Source organism: Lucilia sericata, unplaced genomic scaffold, assembly GCF_015586225.1.
Source record: "Lucilia sericata isolate MDLA Ls3-8-SP2 unplaced genomic scaffold, ASM1558622v1 Contig000612F_arrow, whole genome shotgun sequence".
NCBI lineage: Eukaryota > Metazoa > Arthropoda > Insecta > Diptera > Calliphoridae > Lucilia > Lucilia sericata.
This window is the reverse complement of record NW_023994619.1, coordinates 144,247-169,609: the sequence shown is the minus strand read 5'-3', so window position 1 is coordinate 169,609 and position 25,363 is coordinate 144,247. Positions and strand designations below refer to the sequence as shown.

The 25,363-nt window shown below is 33.6% G+C and overlaps 1 protein-coding gene across 1 annotated transcript; it reads left to right on the top strand.

The window, feature by feature from the left end:
* Positions 1-16,139: 16,139 nt before the first annotated feature.
* Positions 16,140-20,163, top strand: LOC119606677. Its single transcript, XM_037960236.1, has 2 exons — positions 16,140-20,033; positions 20,089-20,163. The coding sequence occupies exons 1-2, from the start codon at positions 16,140-16,142 to the stop codon at positions 20,161-20,163; spliced, it is 3,969 nt and encodes a 1,322-aa protein (XP_037816164.1).
* The last annotated feature ends 5,200 nt before the right edge of the window (positions 20,164-25,363 follow it).

Here is a 25,363-nt window from a genome sequence, read left to right as displayed (position 1 = left end):
AGTTCAGTTCTAGTTCAGTTCTAGTTCAGTTCTAGTTCAGTTCTAGTTCAGTTCTAGTTCAGTTCTAGTTCAGTTCTAGTTCAGTTCTAGTTCAGTTCTAGTTCAGTTCTAGTTCAGTTCTAGTTCAGTTCTAGTTCAGTTCTAGTTCAGTTCTAGTTCAGTTCTAGTTCAGTTCTAGTTCAGTTCTAGTTCAGTTCTAGTTCAGTTCTAGTTCAGTTCTAGTTCAGTTCTAGTTCAGTTCTAGTTCAGTTCTAGTTCAGTTCTAGTTCAGTTCTAGTTCAGTTCTAGTTCAGTTCTAGTTCAGTTCTAGTTCAGTTCTAGTTCAGTTCTAGTTCAGTTCTAGTTCAGTTCTAGTTCAGTTCTAGTTCAGTTCTAGTTCAGTTCTAGTTCAGTTCTAGTTCAGTTCTAGTTCAGTTCTAGTTCAGTTCTAGTTCAGTTCTAGTTCAGTTCTAGTTCAGTTCTAGTTCAGTTCTAGTTCAGTTCTAGTTCAGTTCTAGTTCAGTTCTAGTTCAGTTCTAGTTCAGTTCTAGTTCAGTTCTAGTTCAGTTAGTTCAGTTCTAGTTCAGTTCTAGTTCAGTTCTAGTTCAGTTCTAGTTCAGTTCTAGTTCAGTTCTAGTTCAGTTCTAGTTCAGTTCTAGTTCAGTTCTAGTTCAGTTCTAGTTCAGTTCTAGTTCAGTTCTAGTTCAGTTCTAGTTCAGTTCTAGTTCAGTTCTAGTTCAGTTCTAGTTCAGTTCTAGTTCAGTTCTAGTTCAGTTCTAGTTCAGTTCTAGTTCAGTTCTAGTTCAGTTCTAGTTCAGTTCTAGTTCAGTTCTAGTTCAGTTCTAGTTCAGTTCTAGTTCAGTTCTAGTTCAGTTCTAGTTCAGTTCTAGTTCAGTTCTAGTTCAGTTCTAGTTCAGTTCTAGTTCAGTTCTAGTTCAGTTCTAGTTCAGTTCTAGTTCAGTTCTAGTTCAGTTCTAGTTCAGTTCTAGTTCAGTTCTAGTTCAGTTCTAGTTCAGTTCTAGTTCAGTTCTAGTTCAGTTCTAGTTCAGTTCTAGTTCAGTTCTAGTTCAGTTCTAGTTCAGTTAGTTCTAGTTCAGTTCTAGTTCAGTTCTAGTTCAGTTCTAGTTCAGTTCTAGTTCAGTTCTAGTTCAGTTCTAGTTCAGTTCTAGTTCAGTTCTAGTTCAGTTCTAGTTCAGTTCTAGTTCAGTTCTAGTTCAGTTTCTAGTTCGTCTAGTTCAGTTCTAGTTCAGTTCTAGTTCAGTTCTAGTTCAGTTCTAGTTCAGTTCTAGTTCAGTTCTAGTTCAGTTCTAGTTCAGTTTCTAGTTCAGTTCTAGTTTCAGTTCTAGTTCAGTCTAGTTCAGTTCTAGTTCAGTTCTAGTTTCAGTTCTAGTTCAGTTTCTAGTTCAGTTCTAGTTCAGTTCTAGTTCAGTTCTAGTTCAGTTCTAGTTCAGTTCTAGTTCAGTTCTAGTTCAGTTCTAGTTTCAGTTCTAGTTCAGTTCTAGTTCAGTTCTAGTTCAGTTCTAGTTTCAGTCGTATTCAGTTCTAGTTCAGTTTCTAGTTCAGTTCTAGTTCAGTTCTAGTTCAGTTCTAGTTCAGTTCTAGTTCAGTTCTAGTTCAGTTTAGTTCAGTTCTAGTTCAGTTCTAGTTCAGTTCTAGTTCAGTTCTAGTTCAGTTTCTAGTCAGTTCTAGTTCAGTTCTAGTTCAGTTCTAGTTCAGTTCTAGTTCAGTTTCTAGTTCAGTTCTAGTTCAGTCTAGTTCAGTTCTAGTTCAGTTCTAGTTCAGTTCTAGTTCAGTTCTAGTTCAGTTCTAGTTCAGTTCTAGTTCAGTTCTAGTTCAGTTCTAGTTCAGTTCTAGTTCAGTTCAGTCAGTTTAGTTCAGTTCTAGATCTGCAATTACTAAAATTTTTGACCAACTGTCTTTTCTAAAAATTATTGGATGAACTTTACAACTGTTATATTTTTTTCCATTTCTTTCCACTGTACTGTTTCTAATTCTTTAGTAAGCAAAATTAAAGTTTTTCTCTTAATTCTTCAAAAAAATACTAAGGCAATTGATCTTTCAATAGTTTTGACATTCCGGCTGTCTGTCCAATCTTTACAAACTACTTAAAACTGAACTTTATTCAATTTGCCATGTAACACGCTTTAAGGTTATGACAAGATTTAAAGATAACATGATTAAATCTACTTAAAGACAAAATCCCAGTGGCACACGAACTCTTAAAATGAGTCAAAGAACGAGTGGACAGACAAAATTGACCCAGGAACAAACAACAAAAATTTTCTTGGTTTTTAGATGGAAGACGTTTTTAGGGGCATTGTCAACTGTTGAATGAAATTGAGGCAACTGAAGTGGTTCGTTCAGTAGCCGAACAATGGAAATGGCAAACAATAAACAAATGCCCAGAGAGTTATTGTATGTATAAGACTTCATCGTTCAAGGAAAGTCAAATGCAAATTTTGAAAGGTTAAGTTTTTCTTTCCATTGACGATCCTGCAAGCCCTTTCACACTTTTTACTCCATGAATGAAACAGAATAACGAAAATGAATACATCATTTTAAGCAACCGATTTGAGTTGTAACAATTGCCTTTGGCCAGCTAGACAAATCCCTCGCTGTAGAACAATTGCAACTAAAGTACTTTACACCCGAAATGACTTCCTACTGTGTAATTATTCATAGAAGTGCAACACAAAACATTTTGCATTTTACTAAAGGTGCAAATAATAACCGATAAATTCATGTTTAACCAAACAATAAAACAACATGTGACATGGACCTATAACAAAATGAAAGGAAATCCATCATATTCCTCAACATCATCATCATAATCGACATCATTTTTTGAAAGAAAACATCTTAATATTTTCAATGTTGCATGATCTTTCAATAAATTTCTTAAGAAATTCAAAAGAAAGGTTATGTATAAAAACTGTGTATATAACCTTAAATTTTTGTAGATCATAATCAATATTTTCATAAAAAATGTATAACAAGTTGTGCTAATTTTTTGTTCCTCATCCATTTACTTAATAAAAATATTTCTTCTGTTTCATTTAAAAGGTTTTGACATTTAGTGTTATTCGCCAAAAAAAAAAAAACTCATCTCCTCTGTCAGTCTCACCTTGATTGATGCGTTTTTTATAATGTTTGGTTTTCTATCGATTTTCACGTGTTCCACATTTGTGACGTAGTGTAGGTTACGCTCGTGTGGTTTCTATTGTTTGTTTGTTGCGTTTTTATATAAAATATAACAAAATAACAACATTTTTGGGTAAATTTTGCAGATTTTTTCTGCTAAAAAAGGAAATAATAACAATTGTTACAAATAATTGATAAATGTGATGTAACCAAAATAGACAACGCAAATATTGATGGATGACTTATAAATATGTACGTATGTATGTTATACAAATGTTTCAAAAAGTGATGCCCCTGAGCACATGTTTACCTCTCACTTACTTTTTATCAAGCAATGATTGTAATACATACATTTAAAGAAAAGACGAAAATGTATTACATTCTGAACCATATTAAAATTTATTTTTGAAAAGCGCTATTAAAGGAATAGGTCCTCAATAGCAGTAAAGTTATTTCGGTTCAGTTTTAATTCAGCTCTAGATCAGTTCTAGTTCTGTTCTAGTTCTGTTCTAGTTCTGTTCTAGTTCTGTTCTAGTTCTGTTCTAGTTCTGTTCTAGTTCTGTTCTAGTTCTGTTAGTTCTGTTCTAGTTCTGTTCTAGTTCTGTTCTAGTTCTGTTCTAGTTCTGTCTAGTTCTGTTCTAGTTCTGTTCTAGTTCTGTCTAGTTCTGTTCTAGTTCTGTTTCTAGTTCTGTTCTAGTTCTGTTCTAGTTCTGTTCTAGTTCTGTTCTAGTTCTGTTCTAGTTCTGTTCTAGTTCTGTTCTAGTTCTGTTCTAGTTCTGTTCTAGTTCTGTTCTAGTTCTGTTCTAGTTCTGTTCTAGTTCTGTTCTAGTTCTGTCTAGTTCTGTTCTAGTTCTGTTCTAGTTCTGTTCTAGTTCTGTTCTAGTTCTGTTCTAGTTCTGTTCTAGTTCTGTTCTAGTTCTGTTCTAGTTCTGTTCTAGTTCTGCTCTAGTTCTGCTCTAGTTCTGTTCTAGTTCTTTTCTAGTTCTGTTCTAGTTCTGTTCTAGTTCTGTTCTAGTTCTGTTCTAGTTCTGTTCTAGTTCTGTTCTAGTTCTGTTCTAGTTCTGTTCTAGTTCTGTTCTAGTTCTAGTTCTGTTCTAGTTCTGTTCTAGTTCTGTTCTAGTTCTGTTCTAGTTCTGTTCTAGTTCTGTTCTAGTTCTGTTCTAGTTCTGTTCTAGTTCTGTTCTAGTTCTGTTCTAGTTCTGTTCTAGTTCTGTTCTAGTTCTGTTCTAGTTCTGTTCTAGTTCTGTTCTAGTTCTGTTCTAGTTCTGTTCTAGTTTCTATTCTAGTTCTGTTCTAGTTCTGTTCTAGTTCTGTTCTAGTTCTGTTCTAGTTCTGTTCTAGTTCTGTTCTAGTTCTGTTCTAGTTCTGTTCTAGTTCTGTTCTAGTTCTGTTCTAGTTCTGTTCTAGTTCTGTTCTAGTTCTGTTCTAGTTCTGTTCTAGTTCTGTTCTAGTTCTGTTCTAGTTCTGTTCTAGTTCTGTTCTAGTTCTGTTCTAGTTCTGTTCTAGTTCTGTTCTAGTTCTGTTCTAGTTCTGTTCTAGTTCTGTTCTAGTTCTGTTCTAGTTCTGTTCTAGTTCTGTTCTAGTTCTGTTCTAGTTCTGTTCTAGTTCTGTTCTAGTTCTGTTCTAGTTCTGTTCTAGTTCTGTTCTAGTCTGTTCTAGTTCTGTTCTAGTTCTGTTCTAGTTCTGTTCTAGTTCTGTTCTAGTTCTGTTCTAGTTCTGTTCTAGTTCTGTTCTAGTTTCTGTTCTAGGTCTGTTCTAGTTCTGTTCTAGTTCTCTCTAGTTCTGTTTCTAGTTCGTCTAGTTCTGTTCTAGTTCTGTTCTAGTTCTGTTCTAGTTTCTGTTCTCGTTCTGTTCTAGTTCTGTTCTAGTTCTGTTCTAGTCTGTTCTAGTTCTGTTCTAGTTCGTTCTAGTTTCTGTTCTAGTTCTGTTCTAGTTCTGTTCTAGTTCTGGTTCTAGTTCTGTTCTAGTTCTGTTTCTAGTTCTGTTCTAGTTCTGTTCTAGTTCTGTTCTAGTTCTTTCTAGTTCTGTTCTAGTTCTGATTTCTAGTTCTGTTCTAGTTCTGTTCTAGTTCTGTTCTAGTTCTGTTCTAGTTCTGTTCTAGTTCTGTTCTAGTTCTGTTCTAGTTCCTGTTCTAGTTCTGTTCTAGTTCTGTTCTAGTTCTGTTCTAGTTCTGTTCTAGTTCTGTTCTAGTTCTGTTCTAGTTCTGTTCTAGTTCTGTTCTAGTTCTGTTCTAGTTCTGTTCTAGTTCTGTTCTAGTTGTTCTAGTTCTGTTCTAGTTCTGTTCTAGTTCTGTTCTAGTTCTGTTCTAGTTCTGTTCTAGTTCTAGTTCTAGTTCTGTTCTAGTTCTAGTTCTGTTCTAGTTCTGTTCTAGTTCTGTTCTAGTTCTGTTCTAGTTCTGTTCTAGTTCTGTTCTAGTTCAGTTCTAGTTCAGTTCTAGTTCAGTTCTAGTTCAGTTCTAGTTCAGTTCTAGTTCAGTTCTAGTTCAGTTCTAGTTCAGTTCTAGTTCAGTTCTAGTTCAGTTCTAGTTCAGTTCTAGTTCAGTTCTAGTTCAGTTCTAGTTCAGTTCTAGTTCAGTTCTAGTTCAGTTCTAGTTCAGTTCTAGTTCAGTTCTAGTTCAGTTCTAGTTCAGTTCTAGTTCAGTTCTAGTTCAGTTCTAGTTCAGTTCTAGTTCAGTTCTAGTTCAGTTCTAGTTCAGTTCTAGTTCAGTTCTAGTTCAGTTCTAGTTCAGTTCTAGTTCAGTTCTAGTTCAGTTCTAGTTCAGTTCTAGTTCAGTTCTAGTTCAGTTCTAGTTCAGTTCTAGTTCAGTTCTAGTTCAGTTCTAGTTCAGTTCTAGTTCAGTTCTAGTTCAGTTCTAGTTCAGTTCTAGTTCAGTTCTAGTTCAGTTCTAGTTCAGTTCTAGTTCAGTTCTAGTTCAGTTCTAGTTCAGTTCTAGTTCAGTTCTAGTTCAGTTCTAGTTCAGTTCTAGTTCAGTTCTAGTTCAGTTCTAGTTCAGTTCTAGTTCAGTTCCAGTTCAGTTCTAGTTCAGTTCTAGTTGTTCTGGTTCAGTTCTAGTTCAGTTCTAGTTCAGTTCTAGTTCAGTTCTAGTTCAGTTCTAGTTCAGTTCTAGTTCAGTTCTAGTTCAGTTCTAGTTCAGTTCTAGTTCAGTTCTAGTTCAGTTCTAGTTCAGTTCTAGTTCAGTTCTAGTTCAGTTCTAGTTCAGTTCTAGTTCTAGTTCAGTTCTAGTTCAGTTCTAGTTCAGTTTTAGTTCAGTTCTAGTTCAGTTCTAGTTCAGTTCTAGTTCAGTTCTAGTTCAGTTCTAGTTCAGTTCTAGTTCAGTTCTAGTTCAGTTCTAGTTCAGTTCTAGTTCAGTTCTAGTTCAGTTCTAGTTCAGTTCTAGTTCAGTTCTAGTTCAGTTCTAGTTCAGTTCTAGTTCAGTTCTAGTTCAGTTCTAGTTCAGTTCTAGTTCAGTTCTAGTTCAGTTCTAGTTCAGTTCTAGTTCAGTTCTAGTTCAGTTCTAGTTCAGTTCTAGTTCAGTTCTAGTTCAGTTCTAGTTCAGTTCTAGTTCAGTTCTAGTTCAGTTCTAGTTCAGTTCTAGTTCAGTTCTAGTTCAGTTCTAGTTCAGTTCTAGTTCAGTTCTAGTTCAGTTCTAGTTCGTTCTAGTTCAGTTCTAGTTCAGTTCTAGTTCAGTTCTAGTTCAGTTCTAGTTCAGTTCTAGTTCAGTTCTAGTTCAGTTCTAGTTCAGTTCTAGTTCAGTTCTAGTTCAGTTCTAGTTCAGTTCTAGTTCAGTTCTAGTTCAGTTCTAGTTCAGTTCTAGTTCAGTTCTAGTTCAGTTCTAGTTCAGTTCTAGTTCAGTTCTAGTTCAGTTCTAGTTCAGTTCTTCAGTTCTAGTTCAGTTCTAGTTCAGTTCTAGTTCAGTTCTAGTTCAGTTCTAGTTCAGTTCTAGTTCAGTTCTAGTTCAGTTCTAGTTCAGTTCTAGTTCAGTTCTAGTTCAGTTCTAGTTCAGTTCTAGTTCAGTTCTAGTTCAGTTCTAGTTCAGTTCTAGTTCAGTTCTAGTTCAGTTCTAGTTCAGTTCTAGTTCAGTTCTAGTTCAGTTCTAGTTCAGTTCTAGTTCAGTTCTAGTTCAGTTCTAGTTCAGTTCTAGTTCAGTTCTAGTTCAGTTCTAGTTCAGTTTAGTTCAGTTCTAGTTCAGTTCTAGTTCAGTTCTAGTTCAGTTCTAGTTCAGTTCTAGTTCAGTTCTAGTTCAGTTCTAGTTCAGTTCTAGTTCAGTTCTAGTTCAGTTCTAGTTCAGTTCTAGTTCAGTTCTAGTTCAGTTCTAGTTCAGTTCTAGTTCAGTTCTAGTTCAGTTCTAGTTCAGTTCTAGTTCAGTTCTAGTTCAGTTCTAGTTCAGTTCTAGTTCAGTTCTAGTTCAGTTCTAGTTCAGTTCTAGTTCAGTTCTAGTTCAGTTCTAGTTCAGTTCTAGTTCAGTTCTAGTTCAGTTCTAGTTCAGTTCTAGTTCAGTTCTAGTTCAGTTCTAGTTCAGTTCTAGTTCAGTTCTAGTTCAGTTCTAGTTCAGTTTAGTTCAGTTCTAGTTCAGTTCTAGTTCAGTTCTAGTTCAGTTCTAGTTCAGTTCTAGTTCAGTTCTAGTTCAGTTCTAGTTCAGTTCTAGTTCAGTTCTAGTTCAGTGTTCAGTTCTAGTTCAGTTCTAGTTCAGTTCTAGTTCAGTTCTTAGTTCTAGTTCAGTTCTAGTTCAGTCATTGTGGATAAGCTTTTTTGTGATCGTTTATTTCGCATGAAAAATCGTATTTAAAAATTAACATCGAATAGAATAACACTTGTTCGAGATATTAATTTCTCAATACAAAAGATACTAAATAAAATGAAATCTATATAGTTTTTAAATTAATCGCTACCTTAATCTACTTTTGTTAAATAATTCTTAGTATTTAACTATAAATTATTACAGTTTTATATCAAGTCTATAAAACACATGTTAAATGTTAAGAGTGTTTTTAGTTGTATTCCCACGTAAGAACATCAAATCATTTTGAATAGAATTATAAATTACCAGGCAATTTATTTTAAATTTTTCCACACAAACAAGTCGCAAAGTCTTATAAAAAAATAGGGAGACATTTGACATATTTTCAAGGAACTGTATTCAGAATCCAAAATTGAAAAATTTGCTTGTTTTGAATTTACAAAAATCTTTTGATAGATTTTTTAACACCTCAACTTGAAATTTACATTGTTCTACTAGATTAACGGCCCTAAATTACAAAAGGATTTTTTGTGTATCATCGACATCATCGTGTTACAAATTGAATTGTAACCTGTTGGTATGCGAAAAAATTAAACAAGGAAGAAAAATTACTTCAAAATTCTAATAATGTCACTTCAAGAGTTTCTTTTCAATAATTAGATGAATTGTTCGGTTGTTTTTTGTTTTCAGTTTACGAAGGTGTCAACAGGTATTCATCATTGAGTGTTAGAATAAAACAAAACAAAAACAAAGATATTTATTTGTAAGATACTTTTTGCCGCGTTTAGTGAAAGTGATTAGCAGTTTTTAGTGTGTGAAAGAAAGAGAAGGTGGAGAAATGAGCGTGAGTTATGAAGAGTCAATTGAATTGTCGGCACCCATCACAAGACCATGCTGTGTCACATTTATTTTTTTCACACAAGCAAAACATCAAAAGACGAAAGCATAAATGCCGCTTTAAACATTTGAAAGGATAATGTAGCAAAATCTCTGCAAACATACATACAGGACTTGTATGTGAGTGTGTGAGAGTGTTAGCAGTTGTAAGTGATACTTAAAGGACTTGGCGATTGCTAAACAACCTTGTTATGACGATGATGATCAAACGTTACCGCCAACCAATATTATTGATTGTGGGTTTTTAGTATATTTTTCGGTTTATTTTAATTATTACAAAGGCTAATAGATTGTTTCCACTTTCAATTGTTGGCTTAAATAAATAAAAAAACAGTGCAACAATGAGATGTTCTTAGGAAATTTGTTTTCATAATTCCTTTAATATGATTTGATTGAGTTTTTAACAATAATTTCTAAGAGCATCAAAAAATATAAAGCATTTACTCAGCTAATTTAAAGAATTGTTAAAAACAAGAACAGAAAAACTTAGAATTTATAAAGAATGGGAGACATTGATGAGTATATACATATTTTACGTGACCTGTAAATCTGAAAGTTAATATTTCTCAGGTCAATGTTACTCCAAGTGAAACCAAGGAATCTTCACTAAAATTACACTGATCTTGACAGGAGTTAGAGAGAGAGCTTCCAAAATCTATTATTTTTGTTAAAATTGATTCTATTTCAGTTCTAGTTCGGTTCTAGTTCAGTTCTAGTTCAGTTCTAGTTCAGTTCTAGTTCAGTTCTAGTTCAGTTCTAGTTCAGTTCTAGTTCAGTTCTAGTTCAGTTCTAGTTCAGTTCTAGTTCAGTTCTAGTTCAGTTCTAGTTCAGTTCTAGTTCAGTTCTAGTTCAGTTCTAGTTCAGTTCTAGTTCAGTTCTAGTTCAGTTCTAGTTCAGTTCTAGTTCAGTTCTAGTTCAGTTCTAGTTCTAGTTCAGTTCTAGTTCAGTTCTAGTTCAGTTCTAGTTCAGTTCTAGTTCAGTTCTAGTTCAGTTCTAGTTCGTTCTAGTTCAGTTCTAGTTCAGTTCTAGTTCAGTTCTAGTTCAGTTCTAGTTCAGTTCTAGTTCAGCTTCTAGTTCAGTTCTAGTTCAGTTTCTAGTTCAGTTCTAGTTCAGTTCTAGTTCAGTTCTAGTTCAGTTCTAGTTCAGTTCTAGTTCAGTTCTAGTTCAGTTCTAGTTCAGTTCTAGTTCAGTTCTAGTTCAGTTCTAGTTCAGTTCTAGTTCAGTTCTAGTTCAGTTCTAGTTCAGTTCTAGTTCAGTTCTAGTTCAGTTAGTTCAGTTCTAGTTCAAGTTCTAGTTCAGTTCTAGTTCAGTTCTAGTTCAGTTCTAGTTCAGTTCTAGTTCAGTTCTAGTTCAGTTCTAGTTCAGTTTCTAGTTCAGTTCTAGTTCAGTTCTAGTTCAGTTCTAGTTCAGTTCTAGTTCAGTTCTAGTTCAGTTCTAGTTCAGTTCTAGTTCAGTTCTAGTTCAGTTCTAGTTCAGTTCTAGTTCAGTTCTAGTTCAGTTCTAGTTCAGTTAGTTCAGTTCTAGTTCAGTTCTAGTTCAGTTCTAGTTCAGTTCTAGTTCAGTTCTAGTTCAGTTCTAGTTCAGTTCTAGTTCAGTTCTAGTTCAGTTCTAGTTCAGTTCTAGTTCAGTTCTAGTTCAGTTCTAGTTCAGTTCTAGTTCAGTTCTAGTTCAGTTCTAGTTCAGTTCTAGTTCAGTTCTAGTTCAGTTCTAGTTCAGTTCTAGTTCAGTTCTAGTTCAGTTCTAGTTCAGTTCTAGTTCAGTTCTAGTTCAGTTCTAGTTCAGTTCTAGTTCAGTTCTAGTTCAGTTCTAGTTCAGTTCTAGTTCAGTTCTAGCTCAGTTCTAGCTCAGTTTTAGTTCAGTTTTCGTTCAGTTTTCGTTCAGTTCTAGAAAACTTAAAATCGACGGTGACTTCTCAGAGATATTTAAAAATGTCTACGATCCACTATCATTGGGTCGTTGAAGGACTAATTGTTAATCTATAATAACTTGTTTATTTATGACATTTTTTCCTTAAATTGGTTTATTTCTCCCAAATAACTATGTCATCTGATATTTTTTTAATTTCTGAATAATCGATAACTATTTGCCATTATATTAAAAACAAAATTTGTACAAATTAACTCATCTTCTTGTCGTAAAATTCACAAACATTTTGGCAAAAAAACCTTTTCGAACAAAACATACTTAAACAGTTAAAACTAAACCACAATGATAAAATTGACATCATAAATTAAAATTATTTCCACCCCTCTACACTTCAAACCACTGGAACAGAAAACCCATAAAACCTCTGGAAAAAAGGTGATGAGGTAGGAAGTCCCAAAATAGAACCCCTAACTGAAAAAGGACAAAACTCAAAAACAACCATCAAACCAAAATGTAACGAAAGGGGCGAGTCTAAACCATCAACAAGATTATTTCGCATAAAAAAATAAATTGATTCTCGCTAAAAGTCAACATTAAACATTAAAATACAATGCGTTATACAAACTCCAATAGACCGACAGGCGGTTAGACAATAATACAATAAATATATTACAATATGATATTCAAAAGGAAACTCGAACGAAAAAATAAACCACCGAATTTATTTCGAAAAAAAACAATACATCCTCACAATATTGCGACGAGCACCACTCGCTTTTCAAAACAAAAGGACACGACATCAATACAAATATTCATACAAAAGATTTGAAAATATCTACGAGGAAAACAAAAACAATTGTAAAAACTAAAAGAAATGAAAATTTGTCCACAATACGGTCGACCTTTTATCACGTTCTATGATGATGACACGAATACCAAAGAACAGAGAAGATTGAAGAAGTGTATGTTAAAGATTTATAACAATAACAAAAACAACAAAACAGAACTTGACTCTAATAAACCACGATCGCTAGCACATCTGTAGACAGTGTGGCACGGAATAGCTGAAACAAACATCTCGAGAATCTGTGATGGATGAAAATATATAAATCCATTTTCTAGCTTAACTAGAAGAGCTACAGCCAAAAGGATGAAAATCTGTGATCACCTTGATTTTCTAACAAAACTCGAGTAAAAACTAAAAGAGCCAAAAGTAAGAAAATCTGGATCACCTTGATTTTCTAACAAAACCAGATAAAAGTCGATTTTAGAGTGAAAAACATAAAAGCCCATTTTCCGGCTAAACTAGAAGAGCTACAGCCAAAGGATGAAAATCTGTGATCACCTTGATTTTCTACCAAAACTCGATTTTTGAGTGAAAAACATAAAAGTCAATTTTTTGGCTAAACTAGAAGAGCTACAGCCAAAAGAATGAAAATCTGTGATCACTTTGATATCCTACCAAAACTAGATTTTTGAGTGAAAACATAAAAGTCCATTTTCTGGCTAAACTAGAAGAGCTACAGCCTAAAGGAAGAAAATCTGTGATCACCTTGATTTTCTAACAAAACTCGAGTAAAAACTAGAAGAGCCAAAAGGAAGAAAATCTGGATCACCTTGATTTTCTAACAAAACCAGATAAAAGTCGATTTTTGAGTGAAAAACATAAAAGTCCATTTTCTGGCTAAACTAGAAGAGCTACAGCCTAAAGGATGGAAATCTGTGATCACCTTGAATTCCTACCAAAAGTGGCTAAACTAGATGAGCTACAGCCAAAAGGATGAAAATCTGTGATCACCTTGACTTTCTAACAAAACTCGATTTTTGAGTGAAAAACATAAAAGTCCATTTTCTTGCTAAACTAGAAGAGCTACAGCCAAAAGAATGAAAATCTGTGATCACCTTGATTTCCTATCAAAAGTCAATTTTTGAGTGAAAAACATAAAAGTCCATTAAAACATAAAAGTCCATTTGTATAAAATTCACATTTTATACTAAAAAACCATTAAAAATGATTTTTTATTATTATTATTATTCTTACTATTATTAATATTAGTATTGTTATTCTTAAGTTTTCTTAACTGAATTGTCTTTTCCATCTCTGAATTGTACCTAGTGTATAAGTAACCATTACATTGTAAAAAAAAAATAACTATGAACTACTATTGTGAATTAATAATGAATTTTCGAAGATACAAATGTAGCTACAATTTAAGCTTCAAATTTGCCATTTGGCCAGTTTGCAATTTATATAACTTCACTTGTTACCAAACCACCAACTGAAGAACATCCACTTCTTCCACTAAAACTAATCCTAAAGTACAAAATTATAACCTAAAACCTAAATCTAAAATAAAAAATTGTAAATCTGAAATTTATTTGAAAAAAAAAAAAAAATTAAGTTGCAACTTTTGTTCAAATATAAACACACACATTAGACACATTTACGTAAGTCATCTTTCACACCCACACACATACACTCCTAAACTCTCATGCGGTCATACATTAATCCTAATTCTAATCTAATCATTTATTTTGTAATCGTTTCATTCCCCAACCAAAACCCTCACCTATATTTTTTCGCTTCGAGAAAAAATATACTTATGAGAATTTTGGCCAGTCTATAATTCCTATCTACTACAGTCCACTCCTTGAGCTCATACTCCCACTCCTGCACAACAAAATAAGCGCTAAATAGGCTAAAATTCTTCATGGTCCGTTCTCGCTGAAAAAGAAAGAAAGAAAAAAAAAAAAGACCCAGTTGACAACACTCACCCAATAGCGGTATCATCACAAAGAAAATGAGGTAAATAAAAGAAAAATCAAAAAGCCTTTTTTTAATATGTACAAAAGAATTTAAAACAAACAAAAAATACACATTCCTAACAAGAAATTTTTGAAAATTAAAAGAAAACAGTGATTTAGGTGTTAAAAAAAAAAAAAGGAAAAGAAAATCTAAAAATTAACCTAAAAATTTGATAGAGAAGTGTAAAAACCTACTAAATCTAAAAATTAATAAAAGAGCTAAAATTCAAGAAAAAATCTAAAAATCAACCAAAAATTTGATAGAGAAGTGTAAAAACCTACTAAATTTAGAAATTAATAAAAGAGCTAAAATTCAAGAAAAAATCTAAAAATCAACCAAAAATTTGATAGAGAAGTGTAAAAACCTACTAAATTTAAAAATTAATAAAAGAGCTAAAATTCAAGAAAAAATCTAAAAATCAACCAAAAATTTGATAGAGAAGTGTAAAAACCTGCTAAATTTAAAAATTAATAAAAGAGCTAAAATTCAAAAAAAAAAAAAAAAAAAAAAATTCTAAAAATTAACCTAAAATTTTGATAGAGAAGTTAAAAACCTACTAAATCTAAAAATTAATGAAAGAGCTAAAAGTCAAAAAAAAAAAAAAATCTAAAAAGTAACTTAAAATTTTTTGGTAGAGAAGCGCAAAATTCCTAAATTTAACCTAAAAAACTCGAAAAAAAATAGGAAAACTTATTGAAAAATTGCTTAAAGGTCTGAAAATTATCGCTGAAAATGTGCTAAAAAGTCTAAAATTTCACTAAAAATTGTAAAGTTAACCTATAAAAGTTGTTATAGAAAAGTGTAAAAAGTTTAAAATTTGTGTATTAAGAAAGAAATAAACCTAGAAAATTTTTAAAAATATGCTAAAAAATTTGCTAAAAAATTGGCTAAAAAATTTGTTAAAAGATTTCATTAAAAGGTGGCTAATAAATTTGCTAAAAAATTTGCTGAAAAATCTACTAAGATTCATGATAAAATTGAAATCTAAGAATTCTTTAGGCAGTGAAAAATTACTCTGAAAATTGCAAATAAAATAATTACCATAAAAAACAAAAAAAAAAAAAAAGGTAAAATTTTTCTAAAAAATATATACATATAACCTTAAAAAACCAACATAAAAATTATTTATGGTAAACCTAGAGTTTTTTTTTTAATATATGAAAAATTTTATAACCAAAAAGTTAATATAACGGCACAGAAAAGTTTTTTCTAAAGTACATAGCTAAAATTCCGTTAAGGGAAAAAGCAAAAAGTTTACATGAAAATCCGTTAGTATATGCTTAAAAATTTTTTTTGTTTGTATAATAAATACATATATGTATACAAAGAGCATTTACTTGTCAAGTTAAAAAAGAAAAGAGAGAAAAAAAAAAAAAGATAAAAGTAAAAAAATATATATACCGGTTAAAATATTTACATGAAAGCAAATACATAAGTGCAGTTGGTTTAAATTATATCTGTCTCACTCTTCACTGTGGTGGTGAATTTCTCAACCACCTAACAAACAAACATAAAACAAAAGCAAAAAAAAAAGCACGGTCAAAGGAAAATCACTGGACATTTATACAACAACATTAAAATAAAAAATAAAAAATTATAAAAAAAATTTAAATGTAAGCAACCAACAAATTAAATAACAAGGTAATATTTTCTATTATTTGGAACAATGTTTAATTTCATCATCATCAATATTATAAATACAGCTTATTATTAATTTTCTGTTATTTGGATCTTATGCACTGGGGTTTCGTTTATATAAACTAAGTAAACACATGAATTAATCCCAGCGAACATTAAACGTTTAAAATTGTTTGAGATAAATTTTTTTTTGCGTATATTGATTTCCATGAAGGGAAATACGGAAATCAAAGGGAAGTTTAAAACGGGTGTTTTTCCCTTTCCATAACTTAAAAAAAAAAAAATTTATTAAAAACAATTTATTGGTAAAACGAATAGTAAATTTTCCGTGAATCGAAGCCAAACTTTTATTTAGCATTTGATTTGAAATCAATATTATTATAATTTAAAAATTTTATAATATTGCAAACACTCTAATATTCCTACATCTACTATCCTGCCTTTTTATTTGAAAAAAAAAAAAAAAAAAAAAAAAAAAAAAGAAATAGTAAACCTCTGATAAACGTTGAAAGTTTTTATTTCTAAAACGAATGATTTCACTTACATTTTTATAATTTGCGAATGAGTTAAATTTTAACGACATTTAATGACATTGTATTAGATACTAATTTCGCTATAGTTATAACTATAGCCACTCATTGATTCTCATTATACATATTCCATACCAATTCCTATACTAAATCTGGCTGAAATCTAGTATTCCGTTAACAAATTCTAGTTTATTGGTGAAAGCATCAACTAAAATATATGCATTACTGAATTTTTATGTAGAAATAATTGTGCTGAACATTGTTTTAAGACTCGTACTCGTGCTCGTTTTTTTTTATGGATCGTATCATCTAAACTCGACCCTTTAAATTGCTATTTATTCGATATAGCTACATATATAAACCTAACTGCTAAATCCTAACAAGCACATGCATGATCTTCATTGTTATTCTTAAATTGCATTTAATAAAGCTATCTAAACCTCATCACAATCACAAAAGTGAATTTATACTTTAGCTATTTGCAAATTTTAACGTAATTTAAAAAAAGGCAGTATTTCATAAATCGTACTTAATCCTCAATACTCTATCAATACAGAATCTCAATATGAATCCTTCTCAAGAAAACGGCACATCGGTCAAGCATGAAAAATTTCTATTTGATTGCGACCATTTAATCACATTTTGCACTAATTTCGGTAAATCTGATATGGAAGATCAGACAGACTCTGTATTAGAAACAAAATTGGAGGACCTTGAAAACAGATGGAAAAAGTTACAAACATCATACGAGTCTCTAATGATATCCCCAAGATCCGAAAATAGTCAAGACTTCAAAGAAAACGCAAAAGTTAACTTTAACGCATGTTCAGAAACGTATTACGCATGTAGATCACACATAGTGGATTTACTCAGACTATCAAGAGCATGTGAAGTTCAAACTTCAATGCCCCGCACAAGTCTGTTACCCCAAGCCCTTCCCCTAGCTACAAGATCATCCTTCATAAAGCTCCCTCCTTGTGATATAGACACATTTACTGGTAGCTATGAAGAATGGCCAGCATTTCGCGATCTTTTCACCACGGCATGCATTGAGAATATTGAAATTCCAAAAGCCCAAAAGTTATTTTACTTAAGATTAAAAACAAAAGGTAGCGCGGGGGCCATTGTTAAACGATACACTCTTTGTGATGAAAATTTTGATCATGCATGGAATGCACTAAAGGCACGATTTGACAATAAGCGAGTATTAATCGATAACAAACTAAAAGTACTTTTCAATATCCCTGTCGCAACCTCGGAAAATAGTGAGTCTATACAGAAAATTCATTCCACAGTCACCGATTGTTTAACTTCACTCAAGGCACTTAACGTGAAAGTGGAAGGATGGGACCCTATACTTATATATTTAGTTTCAACTAAGTTGCCAGATGATACATTAGCTCTCTGGGAACAATCGTTTAAAACTCAGCGGGAAATGCCAACTTGGGCCCAAATGGATGAGTTCCTCGTTAATCGATATGAAGTTGTCGAAAGAATATCATCCATAAAAACCACGAAACAGCGATTCAGCCTTCCTACTATCTCTAATCCCAAGATACAGTCATACTCTTCACAAGAAAAACTTGAATACACGTGTAAACTCTGCAATGGAGATCATAACTTAAGAGTTTGTGGAAAATTTAGGAAATACACAGTACAGCAGAGAATAGATTATGTTTTCCAAAATAAAATATGTAACAATTGTCTCTCGTCAGGCCACACTAAATCGAAATGTATCAGCCAGAATACTTGTTTTATTTGCAAATCTAACCATCATACTCTACTTCATTTACAAAAACCTCAAAATTCATCTAAAACCCCGCGAAGTAACGAAAATATTAAAGAATCAAAAATTTTACTGCAGAAAAGAAACGACTCTTCTAAGAATCAGGATGCTGAGCAAAGCGACAACGTCCCCTCATCCTCCCCAAATTGCCAAGTACAGGCCAATTTCTCTTCTAATAACGTCAATATATTACTTCGCACAGCTTTGGTGCAAATAGAACACTTCGGAGAACTATTTACAGTCAGAGCACTAATTGACCCAGGATCTCAAAGAACATTCTTAACAGAAAGAATTAGATCTCTACTTAAATTACCTTATCAAAAGGCTGAACTTGAAGTTGTTGGAATAGGCGGTCAAGTGCAATCTGCAAATAAAGAATGTGAAATTACTTTATTTGCTAAGCGGTGTAATCTTAAATTTACGGTAAATGCAATCATTCTTCCTAAAGTCACAGAGAGAATCCCATCAATTTCTTTTGAGCTTCCTAATTCTTCCCAAATCTCCAGTTTAGACTTAGCTGATCCGAATTTCAATCATTCTTCTCAAATAGATTTAATCATTGGTAATGACTCAGAGCATTTCATCAATATTGGCGGTATTAAAAAAAATATTTGCGGTCAGGCGTCGGCATACAACACAATATTTGGCTGGGTTCTAAGTGGACCAATTGAAGCTAAAACTATACATACATTTACAACAACCGTAGCCCCTTCTGAAAATGCTGAGCTAAATAACACGTTACGAAAATTTTGGGAGCAAGAGGAAATACCATCAAGACCCATAATTTCTGAGGATGATCAATATTGTGAAACATTCTATAAGAAAACAACAACAAGAGATGCCAGCGGAAGATATGTTGTAAGATTACCATTAAAAAAGGAATTTCCCAATTCAAAATTTCTCGGCGCATCGCGAATTCTAGCCCTAGTCCAATATTCTCGTATAAACCAATCTCTTGCGAAAACTCCAGAGCTAGCAAAAGAATATAATAATGTTCTAGAAGAATACTTATCCCTCAATCACATGGAACCCGTTTCCTATCGGGAAATTGTATCAGACGGCAAATACTTCTCTTTTTATCTTCCTCATCATGCCGTAGTTCGCCCCGAACACAAAACAACCAAGGTAAGAGTTGTGTTTAATGCTTCCCGTAGAACTAAATCTGGCTTTTCACTCAATGACGTTTTATATACTGGTCCTACGTTACAATCTGAATTGATAACAGTAATTCTCAATTGGCGAATTTACAAATATGTTTTCAGCGGTGATATACAAAAAATGTACCGGCAAATTTGGGTTCATCCAGATGATAGATCTCTTCAAAGAATAATTTATCAAAAAAATCTCAATTCCCCAATTAGAGATTATCAACTTAAAACTGTTACTTTCGGCGTAAACTGTGCACCATTTCTGGCCATTCGTACACTGCACCAACTTGCAGAGGATTCTCAAGAAATGTTTCCCAAAGCTGCCGAAATTTTACGGACAGAGACATATGTAGATGACATATTATCTGGTGGGCATACCATTAAAGAAGCAATTGAATCACAGTCTCAGATCTTGGAAACTCTGAAGTCCGCTGGGTTTATCTTAAAGAAAATAACCGCTAACGACACCCAGTTACTCATTAACATCTCAAGCGAAGACTTGTATGATTCGAATTTATTACGATTTCATGAAACTAGCGCTACAAAAACTTTAGGTATAAAATGGAATGCGCTCACTGATGAATTTAGTTACTCATTTTCCCCAATAGCACAATCAGCAAGAATCACTAAGAGGAAAATGTTATCTGGAATAGCGTCAATTTTTGATCCCGCAGGTTGGATAGCTCCCATAGTCGTAAGAGCAAAAATGCTAATGCAACAATTATGGTTAGAAGGCAAACAGTGGGATGAAGAAGTCAGCTCTGAAATCTTAGATAAGTGGAATAAACTACTTATAGATCTCTCTCAAGTGAACAAGTTAAGGATACCAAGATGGCTGCAATATAATCCCAAGGACACTATCCAAATTCATGGTTTCGCAGATGCATCCAAAGGAGCGTATTGCGCAGCAGTTTATCTACGTTGTCAAAGTTTATCTCAGGTTGTCTTCTCAAATTTAATAATTGCGAAAAGCAAGGTAGCGCCTCTTCAACCAGTTTGTTTACCCAGATTGGAACTCAATGGTGCACTGTTATTGTCAAAATTGGTTAAATATGTAACCGAATCTATAAAAATTCCTCAATGTGAAATATTCCTGTGGACAGACTCATCAATCGTGATTGGATGGCTTTCTAAACCACCATGGACATGGGAAACTTATGTCGCAAATAGAACAGCTCAAATTCATAATTCTCTACCCAATGCAACCTGGGGTCATGTTCGTACTCACGACAATCCAGCAGATCTCGGAACTCGCGGATGTAAACCTCAGGAACTCTCAAATAATAATTTATGGTGGCAAGGACCGTCATGGCTATCAAAACCACAAACAGAGTGGCCAAAAAAGGCTCAGTTTGAAACTAAAAAACTCGAAGAAAAAGTCCAATGCCTACAAACATCGGTGCAACACACTGATATATTAAATATATTCTCATCATATCACAAGGCTTTAAGAGTTTTATCTTACGTATTTCGATTTTATCATAACAGTCGTTCAAAATTTAGATCACAGTTTACTCAGTCCCAGGTATGTCTCACTCAGAAAGAGGTTAAGTTCGTAAAATTGCGATTGATATCTCTAGCCCAAAATTCCCATTATCATAGAGAAATTAAAGATATATCAAATTCTCTATCAATCTCAAACAAAAGCTCATTAAAAACGCTTAATCCAATTTTAGACTCGGAAAAAATTCTGCGAGCAAATGGACGGCTTTCAAATGCATCGTTACCCTACAATGAACGTTACCCAATAATATTGCCAGGTAATTCTAGATTTTGTCAACTTTATTTGGAACATTTACATTTGTTTCTAGCTCATGCAGAATGTATTCAAATATGCAGAATGGTCCAAACGGAATTTTATATATCTCGATTAAAGCTTCGCGTTAAAAAGATTATTCGTCATTGTAAGACATGTATCATTTACAAACAAAGGCCATGTACTCAGATAATGTCACCGTTACCACCCGATAGATGCAAGCTCTCAGCTCCTTTTCATACAACTGGTATAGACTTCGCCGGTCCATTTGAATTAAAAAGCTCAACTCTCCGAAATGCTTCGATAATAAAGGGATACGTATGCGTTTTCGTTTGCTTTAGCACAAAAGCGGTTCATCTAGAAGCATGTTCAAACTTATCAACAGCAGCCTTTCGTGCAGCGTTTTCTCGATTCATTGGGAGGCGGGGACTCCCTTTCAGGATATATTCTGACAATGGCCGTAATTTCGTCGGAGCTAGTCGTCAGCTGAGACGTGAGTTTGATTCCTTTATAAAATCCGCATCAACAGATATCGCTGAAAAATATGTGACTCATGGTCTCGAATGGATATTTATCCCTCCTCACGCTCCTCACATGGGTGGATTATGGGAAGCAGCAGTCAAAAGTTTTAAATTTCACCTAAAAAGAGTTGCAGGCTCATATAGATTTAATTTCGAAGAATTCGCTACTATTCTAGCTCAAATAGAAGGAATTCTTAATTCTCGTCCCATTTCGGCCATGTCCGAGGATCCAGCCGACTTAAAAGCCCTAACGCCTGGACACTTTTTAAAAGGTTCACCTATAATGAGTTTTCCAGAACCATCCAACCAAAGGATAGGACTTATTAATCGCTGGGACAAACTGAAAGCGATTCATCAACAATTGGCGATTAGATGGAAGGAAGATTATTTGAAATCCCTACTTAAACGATATAAATGGAAAAATCTCTCAGCAAACTTAAAGTCAGGTGACCTCGTAATCGTCATGGACGATTTGCTGCCTCCATGCGAGTGGCGATTGGGGAGAATAGAAAACACATACACCAGTACAGATGATAACGTTCGTGTCGCAGACGTTAGAACTGCGAATGGTGTAATTAAAAGGCCTATTGTAAAATTATGCTATTTACCTCTAGTTAATGAATAAAATTCTTAAATTCCGTTCCTATTTGTCTCATTATTCTTATCCTAAATGGTCAACCTCTTGATTCTATATATACACGCACATTACCCATCTTATATCTCATTTATACACCTCCTTCCACCATCAACAAACCAGTACACTAATTCACCCCCTTTTTTCATTCACAGCTCCACACGCCGCAGAAGTAGTTCACAGCGCAGGCGTGAACCTATCCTATATCAGTGTCGACTCTGCAAGAATTTTCATGGGATCCGCTTTTGCCGCTATTTTATAAACATGGATGTACGCACAAGAAATCATGTGATTCACAAATACAGCTATTGCGTAAACTGTCTAGCAAATAGCCACAACTTACGAGCATGTACCTCCCGAGACACTTGCCGAAGGTGTGGTAAGCAGCACCATACGCTACTTCACCCGGGGATTCGCAGTCGGCTTTATCACCAAAATCATGCTTCATCCGCTAGCCGCCATCAATCATCATCTCGTAGCCGCCTTCAATTATCGTCTGGTAGCCATCATCTAACATCGTCTGCTATCCGCCATCAATCATCGTCTGCCCACCGTCGTCGTCCAGCATCATCTAATCATCGGCCAGCTCTATCAAACAGTCATCAATCATCCATTCGCCGTCGTCAATTACAATCAGCATCCCATCGCCAAGCCCAACCATCGTCCTCCTCGGCCCCAGACCAACGCGTCATATCTGAAGCCATAAGGTCCTTAGCTCAGGTCCTATGTGTCCAGCCATCAACTTATGCACCTGGCGGCCGGAATGTATAAAATTCACATTTTATACTAAAAAACCATTAAAAATGATTTTTTATTATTATTATTATTCTTACTATTATTAATATTAGTATTGTTATTCTTAAGTTTTCTTAACTGAATTGTCTTTTCCATCTCTGAATTGTACCTAGTGTATAAGTAACCATTACATTGTAAAAAAAAAATAACTATGAACTACTATTGTGAATTAATAATGAATTTTCGAAGATACAAATGTAGCTACAATTTAAGCTTCAAATTTGCCATTTGGCCAGTTTGCAATTTATATAACTTCACTTGTTACCAAACCACCAACTGAAGAACATCCACTTCTTCCACTAAAACTAATCCTAAAGTACAAAATTATAACCTAAAACCTAAATCTAAAATAAAAAATTGTAAATCTGAAATTTATTTGAAAAAAAAAAAAAAAATTAAGTTGCAACTTTTGTTCAAATATAAACACACACATTAGACACATTTACGTAAGTCATCTTTCACACCCACACACATACACTCCTAAACTCTCATGCGGTCATACATTAATCCTAATTCTAATCTAATCATTTATTTTGTAATCGTTTCATTCCCCAACCAAAACCCTCACCTATATTTTTTCGCTTCGAGAAAAAATATACTTATGAGAATTTTGGCCAGTCTATAATTCCTATCTACTACAGTCCACTCCTTGAGCTCATACTCCCACTCCTGCACAACAAAATAAGCGCTAAATAGGCTAAAATTCTTCACCATTAAAACTAGATTTTTGAGTCAAAACATAAAAGTCCATTTTCTGGCTAAACTAGAAGAGCTACAGCCTAAAGGATGAAAATCTGTGATCACCTTGATTTCCTACCGAAACTCGATTTTTGAGTGAAAACATAAAAGTCAATTTTCTGGCTAAACTAGAAGAGCTACAGCCTAAAGGATGAAAATCTGTGAACACCTTGATTTCCTACCAAAACTCGATTTTCGAGTGAAAACATAAAAGTCCATTTTCTGGCTAGACTAGAAGAGCTACAGCCAACAGAATGAAAATCTGTGATCACTTTGATTTCCTATTAAAACTAGATTTTTGAGTCAAAATATAAAAGTCAAATTTCTGGCTAAACTAGAAGAGCTACAGCCAAAAGGATGAAAATCTGTGATCACTTTGATTTTCTACCAAAACTCGATTTTTGCGTGAAAAACATAAAAGTAAATTTTTTGGCTAAACTAGAAGAGCTACAGCCAAAAGAATGAAAATCTGTGATCACTTTGGCTGGCTAATCTAGAAGGGCTACAGCCTAAAGGATGAAAATCTGTGATCAGTTTGATTTCCTACCAAAACTCGATTTTTGAGTGAAAAACACAAAAGTCAATTTTCTGGCTAAACTAGAAGAGCTACAGCCTAAAGGATGAAAATCTGTGATCACCTTGATTTTCTACCAAAACTCGATTTTTGGGTGAAAAACATAAAAGTCAATTTTTTGGCTAAACTAGAAGAGCTACAGCCTAAAGGATGAAAATCTGTGATCACTTTGATATCCTACCAAAAGTCGATTTTTGAGTGAAAAACACAAAAGTCAATTTTCTGGCTAAACTAGAAGAGCTACAGCCTAAAGGATGAAAATCTGTGATCACCTTGATTTTCTACCAAAAGTCGATTTTTGAGTGAAAACATAAAAGTCCATTTTCTGGCTAAACTAGAAGAGCCACAGCCAAAAGAATGAAAATCTGTGATCACTTTGATATCCTACCAAACTCGATTTTTGAGTGAAAGCATAAAAGTCCATTTTCTGGCTAATCTAGAAGGGCTACAGCCTAAAGGATGAAAATCTGTGATCAGTTTGATTTCCTACCAAAACTCGATTTTTGAGTGAAAAACACAAAAGTCAATTTTCTGGCTAAACTAGAAGAGCTACAGCCTAAAGGATGAAAATCTGTGATCCCTTTGATATCCTACCAAAAGTCGATTTTTGAGTGAAAAACACAAAAGTCAATTTTCTGGCTAAACTAGAAGAGCTACAGCCTAAAGGATGAAAATCTGTGATCACCTTGATTTTCTACCAAAAGTCGATTTTTCAGTGAAAAACATAAAAGTAAATTTTCTGGCTAAACTAGAAGAGCCACAGCCAAAAGGATGAAAATTTGTGATCACCTTAATTTCTTACCAAAAGTCGATTTTTGAGTGAAAACATAAAAGTCCATTTTTTGGCTAAACTAGAAGAGCTACAGCCTAAAGGATGAAAATCTGTGATCACCTTGATTTTCTACCAAAAGTCGATTTTTGAGTGAAAACATAAAAGTCCATTTTCTGGCTAAACTAGAAGAGCCACAGCCAAAAGAATGAAAATCTGTGATCACTTTGATATCCTACCAAACTCGATTTTTGAGTGAAAGCATAAAAGTCCATTTTCTGGCTAATCTAGAAGGGCTACAGCCTAAAGGATGAAAATCTGTGATCAGTTTGATTTCCTACCAAAACTCGATTTTTGAGTGAAAAACACAAAAGTCAATTTTCTGGCTAAACTAGAAGAGCTACAGCCTAAAGGATGAAAATCTGTGATCCCTTTGATATCCTACCAAAAGTCGATTTTTGAGTGAAAAACACAAAAGTCAATTTTCTGGCTAAACTAGAAGAGCTACAGCCTAAAGGATGAAAATCTGTGATCACCTTGATTTTCTACCAAAAGTCGATTTTTCAGTGAAAAACATAAAAGTAAATTTTCCGGCTAAACTAGAAGAGCTACAGCCTAAAGGATGAAAATTTGTGATCACTTTGATATCCTACCAAAACTCGATTTTTGAGTGAAAACTTAAAAGCCCATTTTCTGGCTAAACTAGAAGAGCTACAGCCAAAAGGATGAAAATCTGTGATCACCTTGATTTTCTACCAAAAGTCGATTTTTGAGTGAAAACATAAAAGTCCATTTTCTGGCTAAACTAGAAGAGCTACAGCCTAAAGGATGAAAATCTGTGATCACCTTGATTTCCTACCAAAAGTCGATTTTTGAGTGAAAAACATAAAAGTCCATTTTCTGGCTAAACTAGAAGAGCTACAGCCTAAAGGATGAAAATTTGTGATCACCTTGATTTCCTACCAAAACTCGATTTTTGAGTGAAAACATAAAAGTCCATTTTCTGGCTAAACTAGAAGAGCCACAGCCAAAAGGATGAAAATCTGTGATCACCTTAATTTCTTACCA

Bases quoted from the DNA above. Each gene is read 5' to 3' on its own strand.
- LOC119606677 (XM_037960236.1), top strand. From the start codon at position 16,140: ATGAATCCTTCTCAAGAAAACGGCACATCGGTCAAGCATGAAAAATTT. The intron at 20,034-20,088 runs GTATGTCTCACT...TGATATCTCTAG, and splicing joins CACAGTTTACTCAGTCCCAG to CCCAAAATTCCCATTATCAT.